At 45.0% G+C, this 14176-nt stretch overlaps 1 protein-coding gene across 4 annotated transcripts in view; it reads left to right on the top strand.

Moving 5' to 3' along the window:
• Positions 1-11867, top strand: part of EEF2K (eukaryotic elongation factor 2 kinase) — a 71430-nt gene extending 59563 nt beyond the window's left edge. For all 4 annotated transcript variants that reach the window (XM_047837753.1, XM_047837751.1, XM_047837752.1 and 1 more), the window contains exons 16-18: positions 1931-2055; positions 6736-6914; positions 8682-11867. In XM_047837753.1, the coding sequence (XP_047693709.1) occupies positions 1931-2055; positions 6736-6914; positions 8682-8791 (414 nt within the window). In that variant the 3' untranslated portion in view covers positions 8792-11867. The remainder of the gene's footprint in view (positions 1-1930; positions 2056-6735; positions 6915-8681) is intronic.
• The last annotated feature ends 2309 nt before the right edge of the window (positions 11868-14176 follow it).

Here is a 14176-nt window from a genome sequence, read left to right as displayed (position 1 = left end):
CCCAGCAGGCTTATGGCTTAGCAAAAGAAATGATGGGTGTGTACCCTGAGAAGCCGCTATGTGCCCTAGAAACCCCAACACCCACTTTCTCCACTGCCCCCTCCTTTGGGACTTTTGTTTGTTTTCTTACTAACACATGCATGAATTTAGCACATGCTTTTTGAGAGTCTCCAACACTCTGGGCACCGTCCTAGGTTCCTGCTCTCATGGAGTAAACTTTTCAAATGGAGAAGGATATAGTACAGATCATAATTAACAAAAATCTTTCCAACAGAATTAAAAATAACTAGCCTTTATTGAGCACCTCCCATGCCAGGCATTGTTCTATTGTGCTGAGGAGAAAATACCAGACAAGGTGATTGAGAGTGACCGGAGGGGCTTCTTGTATTAGGACAGAGTTCTGGCTCCAGGGGAGGCTGAGAAACGTAGCCTGTAGCTAGTCAGCCACGTGGCGCCCAAAATATGGTGGAGGACAGTAGATATGGAGACAGCTGGTGGTCCCTGCCACGCTTTTTTTTTTGCTTTTTATTTATTTTGAAAGAGAGCGTGAGCAGGGGAGGGGCAGAGAGAGAAAGAAAGAATCCCAAACAGGGATTTGTCAGTGCAGAGCCCGCAGTGGGGCTTGATCACAAGAACCCTGAGATCATGACCTGAGCCAAGATCAAGAGGCAGATGCTTGAACAACTGAGCCCCCGAGGTGCCCTTCCCTCCCATACTTCTTGAAGCCTGGTGGTTGAGAAGGGCCTCATGGGCTGATGTGAGGGTTTTGGATTTGTCTCTGAGTGGGGATAAGAAGCCATGGGCAGCTTTGGTAAAGTAATATGACCTGACCTGGTCTTTAAAAGCATCCCTCCGGCTGCTGCTATGGGATGGATGTTGGGGGAGCAGAATGGAAGCAGGTGGTGCACTGTCGGTGGGAATGTGAAATGGTGCAGCCACTGTAGCCCCTCCAAAGGCTAAGTAGGAGTTATATGTGACTCGCAATTCCGCTCCTAGCTATCTACCCAAGAGAATAAAAACACACATACATCCACGTGAAAACTTGTACCAGATGTTCATAACAGCATTATTCATTATTCAGCCAAAAGGTGGAAGCAACCCAAACATCCACCAACTGATGAATAAAATGTGATCTGTCCATACGATGGAATATTATTTGCCATAAAAAGAACAAAGCACCAATCTATTAAAACCTTTATGTGAAGTTAAGCGAGTCACAGTAGACCACGTACTATATGATTGCATTTATATAAAGTGTCCAGAATAGAGAAATCTCTAGAGACAGAGGGTAGGCTCATGGTTACTTAGGGCTGGGTGGGATGGGGCAGCTGGGACGTGACAGTGAAAGGGTATGGTATTTTGGTTTCTTTTTGGGCTGATGAAAATATTCTGAAATTGATAATGGGGATGGTTGCACGTTCTGTGAATGTACTAAAACCCACTGAATTGAGTGCTTTACATGGATGAATTGTATGGTATGTGAAGTATACCTCAATAAAGCTGTTAAAAACTTTTTAAATAAAAAGAAAAGTTTAAAAAAACTTTTTAAAAATAAAAACTTTAAAAAAATGTTTATTATTTTTGAGAGAGAGAGAGAGAGAGGGAGAGTGAGCAGGGGAGGGGCAGAGAGAGAGGGAGAGACAAAATCCCAAGCAGACACCATGCACTGTCAGTGCAAAGCCTAATGTGAGGCTTGAACCCACAAACCATGACCTGAGCCGAAATCAGGAGTCGGGATGCTTAACTGACTTAGCTACCCAGGCACCCCAGAATAAAAACTTTTTAAATAATGGAAGCAAGGAGCCCTATTGGAGGCAAGAGATGATGTGGCTGTCTGGAGGAATCAGAGCAGTGAGCAAGAGTGGGATAAGCTTCCATTCCTCCCTGCCTCATTTCCGTTTCTCTCCCCCTCTTTGGTCTGTATTGACAGGAAACAGAAGAGAATAGAACTAAAGGATTCGATTACTTACTGAAGGCAGCTGAAGCTGGCGACAGACAGTCCATGATCCTGGTGGCTCGGGCTTTTGACACTGGCCAGAACCTCAGCCCAGACAGGTACCGTGGCTGTCGCTCAAGGGGAGCTGGTGGGAACCTGGGCCACAGGCGGGGACTTCCCCCTCAGTATCAGCACAGACCCAGGTTCCAGGCTCAGCTCCCCCGGTCCCAGTCCCCTACTGTGGACAAGTTATTTCACTTGTGGACAAGTGATCTCAGTGTCTTCATTGTGTGAAATGGGGATAATTATATAACCTGCATTCCAGGGTGGTTATGTGAGGGTTCATTGACATGATGCCTGTAATCCTCCCCGAGCCTGGCAGATAAAGCAGGGACATCCCAGCCATTCTGCCAAGAGATTTGCTTTAGGTCCAGAGTGGTTGTCCCTAGATGTTAGGATTATGGGTGACTTTAGTTTCCTCTTTCTACTTTTATTTTTGTGATGTTATTTTTCACTTCTGAGAGGGAGAGCAGGGAAGGAAGCAAGATCCCATGGAGATTCAGGCCTGGTGTGAGTTTCCAGAGTGGCTCTGAGTCTCCTGAAGGCTCCCCCGCTGCAGGTGCCAGCACTTTCCCAGCTGTCTCTCCGGCTGCGGGGCCAAGACTGGTTTCTGCAGCGGAGGGCAGGAGGCGTGGCCCCGCTTCATCTCCTCTCCGTGGCTTAGCCAGTGGGAAGTCCCAGAAGTCCCAACGGTGGAGATCCTTTGAAGGAATTCAACTCATAATGTGACCCCTTGCTCAGCCTCTGGCTCCCACTGGATCTCAGCTGTTCCTGCTGTCCTCAGGGGCCCGTGGCTTTCTGGATGGGAGCAGGGTGGGCACTATGATTATCTAAACCTGCAGGGTTGGAGCAGCCTGGAAGTTTCTTCCTCTTTGGGTCGAGGTCTCACTTTTCTCCCTGGGTTTAAGGAAGGTCAGGACTGTGGCTGCATCGTATCAAGCTCTCAGTGTCTAAAATGTCTCCATTTGTGACATCTCACCTCTACTACATATCATGCGTCCACAATTTTATCAGATACCTAGTGTGACAATCACGTCCCCTTCTTTTTCGACTGTACCTTCGTATCTGTGATTTTGAGAGATCTGAGATCTGTGATCTCACTGAGAACAAGAACTGGGGTCTCCTGCATCTCTATAATCCCAGTGCTTAGCGCAGGGCCTGGCTTACTAGTTGTTTGAATAAACGAACCCACACTTCTCTCGGACACAGGGGAGGTGTTTTTAGCCCCATTGTACAGATGAGTAAACTGTAGTTCTGAGAAGTGAAGGGACTTGGCCAAGGTCAGGTAGCTAGTAAGTGGCAGCGCCAAATCTTGGGTCTTGTCCCCTCTCCTCCAATGTACTGTGTACTGGCTTGCTTCTCAGATTCAGAACTATACTGGCATAGAGAGAGGTGGAAGGAAGGAAGGAAAGAAGGAAGGAAGGAAGGAAGGAAGGAAGGAAGAAAGAAAGAAAAGAAAGAAAGAGGGGGAGGGAGGGAGGGAGGAAGGAAGGAAGGAAGGAAGGAAGGGAAAGAAAGAAAGAAAGAAAGAAAGAAAGAAAGAAAGAAACAGAGAGAGAGGGAGGGAGGGAGGAAGGGAGGAAGGAAGGAAGAAAAAGAAAGAAAGAAAAAAAGAAAAAAGAAGGAAGGAAGGAAAGAGGAAGAAAGAGAAAGAAAGAAAGAAAAGAAAGGGGAGGGGAGGGGAGGGGAGACAAAGAAAAAGGCAAAGACAAGACGTGCTTATGTCAGGCCAGATGCCAATGTATATGGTGCCCATTGATTGCATGGTGGGAGGGGGCTGGAGCTGGGCATTGAATATTTGTATCTGAGGTCCTAAAGAAATCTTTGTGTGTTTTCTCTTCATGCCTTTTATTTACTTTTTATCTGAGATGACAGTTGTTTTGATTTGTAAGAATTTAAAACACTTTTTTTTCATGTTTATGAATTTTTGAGGGACAGAGACAGAGTGGGAGTGGGGGAGGGACAGAGAGACAAGGAGACACAGAATTCGAAACAGACTCCATCCAGGCTCTGAACTGTCGACACAGAGCCCGACACGGGGCTCGAACTCACGAGGTGTGAGATTGTGACCTGAGCCGAAGTCAGACACTTAACCAACTGAGCCACCCAGGTGTCCCTGATTTGTAAGAATTTTTTAACATTAAGGCTATCAACTCTGAGGCATATGCTTCTTTTTTAAAAAATTATTTTTGAAGATGGCTGTCATCAGCGTGAGGGAGGGAGGTGGCACATGTTCCACACAGTGTGACCATTGTTACTGGGTTTGGGGCAACTGGTTTTTAATATTTATGTAGTTATATCTGTCAACATTTGCTTTTATAGCTTCTGCCATAGTCATTTTCTTATTCTTCTTCCTCATTCCAAGCAGTTCCAGCCTCTTCCATTCAGAGACTATTAATTAAGGGCCAGCTCTGGGTAAGGCAGGGCCCCATATAGGCCCACATTTACATGTAAGGGGTTTCAACTTTCTCAGAAGTTACCATTTATTTATTTTTTTTAATGTTTGTTTATTTTGAGAGGGAGAGAGAGAGCTCGCACAAGAGAGTGTGAGTGGAGGAGGGGTGGAGAGAGGGAAAGAGAGAGAGAATCCCACGCAGAGAGAGAATCCCACTCCATGCTATCAGTGCAGAGCCCAACACAGGACTCAAACTCACGAACCGTGAGATTATGACCTGACCTGAAATCAAGAGTCAGACACTTAACCGACTGAGCCACCCAGGCACCCCAGAAATTGCCATTTAATATGGGAAGGAAAATCATTGGCGATTCCAAGGCAAGGTGGGCACCCTAATCTTGGGGTGTAGGGTGTGGTGGGAGGCGGGCAGGGAGAGATTAGGCCTGTCCTCCTCTTTCCTGTTTAATGCTTTTGGGGCAGTTCTGCTTTGCCGTTCTGGACCAGGGAGGGTCAAAGCTGAGAAGGGTGAGATGATGTAGTTTAGTGGCCTCAGTCCACTGTTCAAACCCTAGTTTGTCAGGTCACCAAGAATTTTCAAATGATTTCCCCTTTTTATGAAATAAAATGGAATCATTATTATCTCATGAATGCCATCCCAGCCAGCCACTTGTTTACGTTTATTCATTCAACAGACATTTAGGAAGGCTGAGCTATTTGCTGAGCCCTGGGAATGCTGCAGCGGACACAACCAAGTCCCTGCCTTCTTAGAGCTTGTGTTTTAGTCAAGGGAAGCCATAATAAGCAACTGAATAAGTCAACAGGAGAATTACGGGATTATATGATCGAGGTCATGGTAGGAAATAGAGTGTTTGGGATGGTGTCTCCCAAGAGGTGACGTATGAGCTGAGGTTGGGTGGATGAGGAGCCAGGCATGGAAAGACTTGAAGAAAGAGCGCTCAAGAGGAGGGAGCAGCGGGGGCAAACAGCAGACAGAGTCTGGCACGTTCTGGGAAGAGAAAGTGGCTCAGCCCGTCTGGCGTGGGGGAGGTTAATGGGCTCTAAGATAGCGGTGGAGCCAGGTCGGGTAGGGCCTCAGAGGAGAGGCCAGCCAGTCATTGGAGCTGTTATTCCTGGCACATTTCAGGAGACCCATAGACTTTCTTATCTGCGTCTCTCTTTGCTCTTTCCTGATATGCTATAAATAGTTACTCACATGCTTCATATTGTGCAGTTAGTACACCCCAAGAAAGAGCCCGCTGCCCTGTTTGCTTTGTATTTTATGTTGTTCAGATTTGGTTAGAACCCGTGTATGCCCTTGGTGGCTTGGCCTTTCGTAGTAGGGAGAAAGAGTTGAGGGTGGAGGGGCAGAGCCAGAGAAAAGCCGGCTATTCTGGGGAGAGCCCTGGGTTGTGCTGGAGGAGTGCCAGAGCTGGCCAGCACAGGCAGAGGATAAGATGCGGCTGAGTGACTGCTGTTAGCTTGGATGGTTCTGGAGGCCTTGAGAAAGGGTCCTCCACCCACCGCCTCTCCTACTCAAGTCATAGAGCAGACTGGCTGGGTACCAGCTGCTGCTAATGCTAGCCCATAGTGTGATTCTGTACAAACTAGAAAAATGCCCCCTTCCTCAAAATACGCTACATCACCTGTTGGAAATTGTGTAATACATATACCAATTTTTAAAAATGTTTATTTATTTATTTTGAGAGAAAATATACCATGGAGGTGAGTGGGGGAGGGGCTGAGAGAGAGAGAGAGAGAATGAATCCCAAGCAGGCTCCTTGCTGTCAGCAAAGAGCCCAACTCGGGGCTTGATCATGACCTGAGCCATATCAAGAGTCAGAAGCTTAACCAACTGAGCCACCCAGGTATCCTGGGTAATATACCAATTTTGCTAGGGAAAGCTACTTGACTACTGTCTTAATATCTAAACCTACAGGGGCGCCTGGGTGGCGCAGTCGGTTAAGCGTCCGACATCAGCCAGGTCACGATCTCGCTGTCCGTGAGTTCGAGCCCCGCGTCAGGCTCTGGGCTGATGGCTCGGAGCCTGGAGCCTGTTTCCGATTCTGTGTCTCCCTCTCTCTCTGCCCCTCCCCCGTTCATGCTCTGTCTCTCTCTGTCCCAAAAATAAATAAAAAATGTTGAAAAAAAAAATTAAAAAAAAAAAAATATCTAAACCTACAATGTGAATGACACCCCTTAGATGTGGTAGCACTGGGTACCACGGGTCATGAATCATAGGTGGTGGCCCCACTGGGATCCCTGACTTGCCTCTCCTGCTGATGGGTCTCCTCCCTCTGCCCATTGCCATGGTAACCACCAACTTTTCCTTTGTATCTCCTGGAAGGTCCCGAGACTGGCCAGAGGCTCTGCGCTGGTACAACACTGCCCTGGAGATGACAGACTGTGATGAGGGCGGGGAGTATGATGGGATGCAAGATGAGCCTCGATACACACTGCTGGCCAGGGAGGCTGAGATGCTGTTTACCGGCGGCTGTGGGCTGGAGAAGGACCCGCAGAGATCAGGTAGGGCCTGGCTGACCTGCCCCTGGTATGGAACAGGGAGGGACATAATTCCTGTCTCAGTGGGAATTATGGCAAAGGCAAGACTGAATCTCTTTTTTTTTTTTTTTTTTTCAGTTTTTATTTATTTACTTGGAGAGAAAGAGAGTGAGGGGAGGGGGGAAGGGCAGAGGGAGAAGGAGAGAGAGAATCCCAAGCTGTCAGCGCAGAGCCTGACTCAGGATTCGATTCCATGGATCCCGAGATCATGACCTGAGCCGGAATCAAGAATCAGACGCTTAACCAACTGAGCCAACCAGGTGCCCTAAGACAGTCTCTTCTTTCACTGGAGGGGAGAAAGAGACATACCAGCCCTGCGTGACAGGCTGGATACCCATATGGTGCTGGTTTAGGAGGGGGCTTTATGGAGCTGGGATGCAAATGAACATTTTTATTTTAATGGTTATATATTAGGAGTTTGGTATTTTTGCAATTTTAAAAATTGAACTGACATTTTCATTACACAACAGTCACCATTTTTAAGTGCATGGGTCAGTGGTTTTTAGTATATTCATCATGTTGTGCAACCATCACCACTATCTAATTCCAGAACATTTTCAGTACACCAAAAAGAAACCTGGTACCGGTTAGCAGTCAGTCCCTATTTCCCCCTTCCTCTGTCCCTGGCTACTACTAACCTATTCTCTGTCTTTATGGATTTACCTGTTCTGGATGTTTCATATCAATGTAATCATACAATATGTGGTCTTTTGTGTCTAGCTTCTTTCACTTAGCATCTTGTTTTGAAGGTTCATCCATATTGTAGCAGGTTATCAGTACGTCATCTCTTTTTATTACCAAATAATATCCCATTGTATAGATACACCACATTTTGTTTATACATTCATCAGTTGATGTGCACACTGTATATATATTTTTTTCTGTTACATAATAAGCATACTGAACTCCTGATTTCATAGGATGAGCCTATATTTAAAAGTTTAAAGTTTTTTTAAGGTGTGTGAAAAAAAAAACGAAGCCAGTAAGGGGTACGTGGGTAGCTCAGCTGGTTAGGCCTCTGGCTCTTGATTTCAGCTCAGGTCATGATCTCACCAGTTGTGGGTTCAAGCCCCACATTGGCCCCTGCTCTGACAGCATGGAGCCTGCTTGGGGTTCTTTCTCTCCCTCTCTCTCTGCCCCTTCCTGTTCTGTCCGTCTCTCTCTCTCTCAAAATAAAGAAACTTAAAAAAAAAAAAAAACTAAGCAAATAATAATGCAACTCTAAAATCCCTTATTTGAAATTTCTAAATCCAAAAAACTCTGAAAACCAAGTGTTTTTGTACACTTTGCACAAATTTTCTTGGAAGCAAAAACCTCTCCAGAACTGACATGAAACTGTTAATAATCTTTATTTCTTCTATTTATTTCTTCCACTTTCATGCATTCCTTAATTAGGCCTGTAAAAATCCTCACCCTGATTCTAATTGGATCAAATGGAATCACCCCCTCACCCTTAAGCCAATCACTGAGCTCATTGAGATGGTTTACTCTGATTGGCTGTGCCTAAGTCTGGATGTCTGATTGGCTATGTTTAAGTCCCTAAGGCGGGTGGGAATTGGGAGAGTGTTCTGATTGGCTAGGCTTGAATCACCTGCCCACTCAGGTCAGGAAGAAGTCATCTGGGTTCTTAAAGAAATCTTAGGGTACTGTTCCCCGGGAGGGGTCTGGGTCATAGGGCTGGCAAAAACAACAGGTGGTTCACCTCTTGTGCCCCACTTTGCTCTCCTTCAGGTGACTTGTACACACAGGCAGCCGAGGCAGCGATGGAAGCCATGAAGGGCCGGCTGGCCAACCAGTACTACCAGAAGGCGGAGGAAGCCTGGGCCCAGATGGAGGAATAGCTTGCCAGGAAAATCACTGCCGTCCAGTCCCAAGCCAAAGGGCTAAGCGCAGGGAGGGGAGGGGGAAGACTTATCATTTATGGGTTTTTTTTGGCGGGGGTAAGGGGCAAGTATTTTTAGTGTATTGTAAATCAACTTTTGTATTTAGTTTTTTGACTCTTGAACGTGTCTTTGCTATTAGCAGAGACACTACAGCTGTCCCTTAGGGCAGCATCTTGGGGAGTGGGGATCGAGAAAGCAGCCTAATGAACCAACATATCGTTTTGAGCTGCTTCTTCTGTTTTTTCTTTTTGGGTCATGAGATGTAAGAAAGTGCTTTTTGCTGCCATTAATGAAAACTGTTAGGGCTTTGGGCTTTGCTCACCAGCTTTTTCAGGCTGTACTGAAATGAAATCTTGGGCCCACAGAATTTGTTTCCTGAGTTGTGATGGGGAGGGTAGAGCTGCACATTAACTTTTCCCAGGGTGTATCTTATCATGACTTAGTGCAAAGCCTTATTTCAGAGCATTTGGATGCATGCATGGCATTGTTCTGTGGATGTAAGATTGCACAGTATCAGGCCCCCTTCTGCTGTGGGCGAAGGCCTGCACGCTGGTTGTTGGCTTATCTTTTAATTTCCTTTCCGAATGCAACTGATTTTCTGGAATACAAATTCCATTTTTCAGCATGCTTTCTAGAGTGGGCTTTATAAAACAGGTTTGATTTTTGTATGCACACATTTACTACCTCTAACTTCTCCATCAGCTAGTGTGGGAGAGGGTGCGCCTCAAACCTTTTACATGTAAGGTCAGCAATTTGGAACTGGAGCCTTTCCTCCAAGCAGATATATACTCCGCATCTCAGTGGCAGCATCCGCAGTGTACCTGAAGTATCCGTGTACAGTGTTCCTCTGTGTTTTCTTAGCATCTGACGTTTATATGTAGAATCTGTTCCCCAGGCCCTCTCTTTGGTATTTTCTGCTTGAAACTGGGCTCATTTTCTTGTAAATTGCAGCCGTACTATTTCAGCCGCAGCCCCTTGAGATTTATCTCCGATGTTTGAGAATGAGAGGGCAAGAACTATAAACACTCATTAATTCCAGTAGTTTTCCCAGGGTGAGGCTGTGGCTCTCTGTCTTTAATGAGCTTTCCCTTTAAAAGGAGTAAGATTTAATACCGGTATGATTTCAGTTGGTGTATCAAACAGCAAAGAAAACACACTGCTTTAATCAAGCCCAAGTGCTAAAGCAGCCTCTCTCCCTTTGTTTAAAAAGGGAAACATAAAAATAAAAAAACAGAATGTGACATACAAACCATTCTTATCTGTCCATTGAAACAAGTCTTTCAACACAGTACTGTTAAGTGCTGTGGGGTTGTGAACCTCTGCAGCTGTTGGGTTCCAAAGTTCAGAGTATGCCCTAAGGGAAAAAATCAAGCAGATTCAGGATGACCCTTGGAAAAATCCTTTAGACTACCTGTAAATTCCAGTATCCCTCGTGTATGGATACACCACAACCAGCTTCCTTTACAAGTTGGGACTATTCACCCTTTTTTTCATTTGCACCAGACCAAGAAGTTGGCTTGCGTTAGGTTTTTTGTTTGTGTGTTTGAAACCAGTGTGTAGAGTTAAATTGCATGTGGTAAATGTTAAGTGGAAAGCAACTTTATTGTGACTTGTCTCTTACCTCTGTTAAACAGCCAAATAGTAAATACTTCAGGCTTTGTAGGTCATATGATCTCTGTTGTAACTACTCAGCCCTGCTGTAGTGAAGAAACACTCATGAGCAGCACCTAAATGAATGAGCTTGGCTGATGTTCCAAGAAAACTTTATTTACAAAAACAGCCTGCCTGGGCAGTAGTTTGCCAACTCTGGCGCTAATCCTTGACTAAGAGTTATATAGTATGCCCTGAAGGTAAAAGCTATCTCAACTTTCCAACTTTGAGTGCTCAAAAACACAGGTTGTTGGCACAGAATAGGCCCCAGTAAATGTGTGAGCAAATGGAGAGTCATCCCTAGTCACAGCACCTGATCTGTGGCTCTGATTCTTCCAACCAGTTAATTATTTGTCATCTGAATTGGCTTGAACTGTCACTCCTCTGCTTCCACCCACCCACCTCCATGGCCTTAACTCAGCCAGCTTCTCTTCCAAAAGGCTGGATGTATAGCTAAGCATATGCTTATTAAGGACTGGGGAGAGTAAAATGATCTGCAAGATGCTGAGATCCTTCTGGGCCAGTAGGAGGACTTATTCCACATTTAAAACCTGGTCTTGTGCCTTCTAAAGCTGGTTAAGGGCTTTTTTTTCCCCCTCACAAATTCTGGGCATACAAAAACAAAAGACAACCCCAGGACATTCCAGCCCAATTGGGAAGTCATCAGAGAGCATCTTGAAGTGCAAGAAGCGGTTGAAGGTCCAGGAAATTAACAGAGTCTGTGATGTAATCCCATATCTCTAACCGTAGATGGAGAAACCAAGGTTCCAAAAGGTAGGCTCTCACAGTGGACCCAGCTCATTAGTAGCTAGCTGCAGCTAGGATTTGAAAGCTGCTGTTATTTAGAGGATCCTGGGAATGAAATTTAAAATTAGACTAGAATGTAATATCCCTTCAGTTTTGCTGTAGGTTGTTGGTTTTTTTTTTTTAAGCAGGCTTTATGGATGTAAGAAGGAAAAAAAAAAAAAAAAGCCACACCCCAGTGCATCTGAATATCCCTTCCCTTCCCCTCACCTGAGGCACTGTGGAAATTTATCATCAAATGCAAACTTGGGGATCCAAGCCAGGTAAATTACCTTTGTTCCTATTTCAGTGATTTCTTTTCCTTTCATCCCAACACATTTGTCTGCAGTACTAGACATGATTTACAAATCAAATGTTTACAAAGGTACATGCAGCTTGTGTGGGGGGAAAGGAGACAAAATATGCATAATCTCTGTGTGGATTTGTCCCTGTTACTCATGTTTCTAGTCTCAAGGTAACTATTTAACCTAGCAAAGGTAGACACTGGGTAGGATCCAAAGAAGTGGCTTGTGTCATCAATTTACTTTTGCATATGTATTAAGTTCCATTTTGTCTGTTCAAATAAAGTGGTTTCTTTCTTTCCGGTCTCAAATTCAAATGTCTCCTAGTAACAAGGAATGCAGTGGCTGCCTGGAGGGCTCAGGCCCCATCTCAAAGGAGCAGCTGTGATTCAGCTCCATATGATGGTCACCATGGGAAGTGTGGGCCCAATGTCGCCCCATTTTCCATTTTTTTCTATGGCTGCTGAAATTGGATTTGTTAATTCAAGGTCTCCTAATTTTTAATATTTCTAATAAATTCTAATTTTCTAAAAAAATGTGTCTAGATTTTAGATTTGGCCCATATGTTGTCCTTTTGCTTTAAAGTATGTGAACCTGGTTTTTTTTTTTCCTGACTTTTCTTATCCATAAAACAGAAAGAATAATCTTTACATTTCAGAGTGATCATTAGCCTCAGAGGAGATAATGCATGTTAAAGATGCTATGTGATCCAAAACTTAAGAAAATCTTGGTCACTGGTGGGATCATTTGGTTTCAAACTAATGCGTTTTTAACTTCAAGAAATTTGAACTGGGGCGCCTGGGTGGCTCAGTCGGTTAAGCGTCCCACTTCGGCTCAGTTCATGATCTCACGGTTCATGAGTTCAGGCCCCACTCTGAATTCAGGCTCATGAGTTCAGGCTCTGTGCTGACAGCTCAGGGCCTGGAGCCTGCTTCTGATTCTGTGTCTCCCTCCCCTCAGCTCCTCCCCTGCTCACACTCTGTCTCTCTTTCAAAAATAAATAAAGATTAAAAAAAAAAATTTAAAAAACCCTGAACTCATGCCTAGTAGATTGAAGTCACACACTTAGGTCCATTTGTTCCTGAGTCCCCACTAAAATGACAAGAAAGAGATTTTCTTCTTTTTTTTTTTTTAATTTTATTTTTCAAAAATGTTTTATTTATTTTGAGAGTGCAAGCGGGGAAGGGGCAGAGGGCAGAGAGAGGAGGACTGAGGATTCAAAGCAGGCTCTGTGCTGACAGCAGTGAGCCCCATGTGGGGCTGGAATCCACAAACTGGGAGATCATGACTTGAGCCAAAGTCAGACGCTCAACCAACTGAGCCACCCAGACACCCCAGGAAAGGGATTTTTTTTAATGGCATAAGCCAATGAGTCTGGAAAGCAAAGGGACTGTAATTGAATTAGCGTGTAGAACCCTGCTGCCCCCAAGGGCTGAGAAATTGGCACCAGGAACCTCTGGAAGGGGCAAGAGGAAATAAAATGGGGCTAAAATAGAGGGTCAGTTGAAAGACTTAAAGTACCAAACTGCTAGACCAGCTCACCTCCCCTGTGTGGCCAACCAGCTGCCTGTCTGTCACCCTGCAGAGGCCTGGGGTGCCAGGTGTGGTAGCATCTGGTTCTCTACAGAAAAGAGGGTTAAGTGGAAGTTTCCATATTGGAGGTAGAAGCTTCACTAGCCACCTTTCCCCCTCTATGCTCCCAGGCACTGGCCACCTGACTGACACTCCTGGCAGAAGGCAGACCATTGGAGAAATCTCTACGGAATCTGAGATGAACTACTCCTAGGTACTTGCTCCTAATGAAGCAGGCTAGAGGGGAGCACCTCGTGGGAGAGGCCACAGCCACCAGGCCCCATCCACATCCACAGGAATTCCCAAACTATTCAGCCAGCCAAAGATCCATATGTAAGGATCCATAAGCATTTCATACAAAAGACACCAGAACAAACCAACAGAAGAAACCATCTTGGAGGAAACAACATGCAGGAAGAAGGAAACCTTAAGAAACAAAAAACTATTATTCATTTCCTTAGATAAGATATTGCAGGGGCGCCTGGCTGCCTCAGTCAGTGGAGTACGTGTGACTCTTAATCAGGGTTGTGGGTTTGAGGCCTGCGTTGGGTGTAGAGATTACTTAAAAATAAAATTTTGAAAAGAAAAAGATAATTGCATCCACAAAAAGAACAGGTGCACTTCTAAAAATTCACACAATAGGAGCACCTGGGTGGCTCAGTCGGTTAAGCATCTGACTTCGGCTCAGGTCATGATCTCATGGTTCACAAGTTCAAGCCCCATGTGGGGCTCTCCTGACAGCTCAGTGCCTGGAATCTGCTTTGGATTCTGTGTCTCCCCCTCTCTCTGCCACTCCCCCACTTGTACTCTGTCTCTCTCTCAAAAATGAATAAACATCACAAAAATAAGAATTCACATAACCAAAGAGCTCTTGTAAATTAAGTATACTCTTACAGAAATTAGTAACTTAATAAAAGAATTGGAAAATAATGGACATCTCCCAAGAAGTGGAACAAAAACAACAAAAAGGATGGAAAAAGTGAGAAAATACGAGAAGTCAGAGGAACAAAGTGAGCTGTACGACTGTTTTACAATG

The sequence above is a fragment of the Prionailurus viverrinus genome, chromosome E3, assembly GCF_022837055.1.
Source record: "Prionailurus viverrinus isolate Anna chromosome E3, UM_Priviv_1.0, whole genome shotgun sequence".
Lineage (NCBI taxonomy): Eukaryota > Metazoa > Chordata > Mammalia > Carnivora > Felidae > Prionailurus > Prionailurus viverrinus.
The sequence above is the reverse complement of the archived record's forward strand: the minus strand, read 5'-3'. Positions and strand labels throughout refer to the sequence as shown.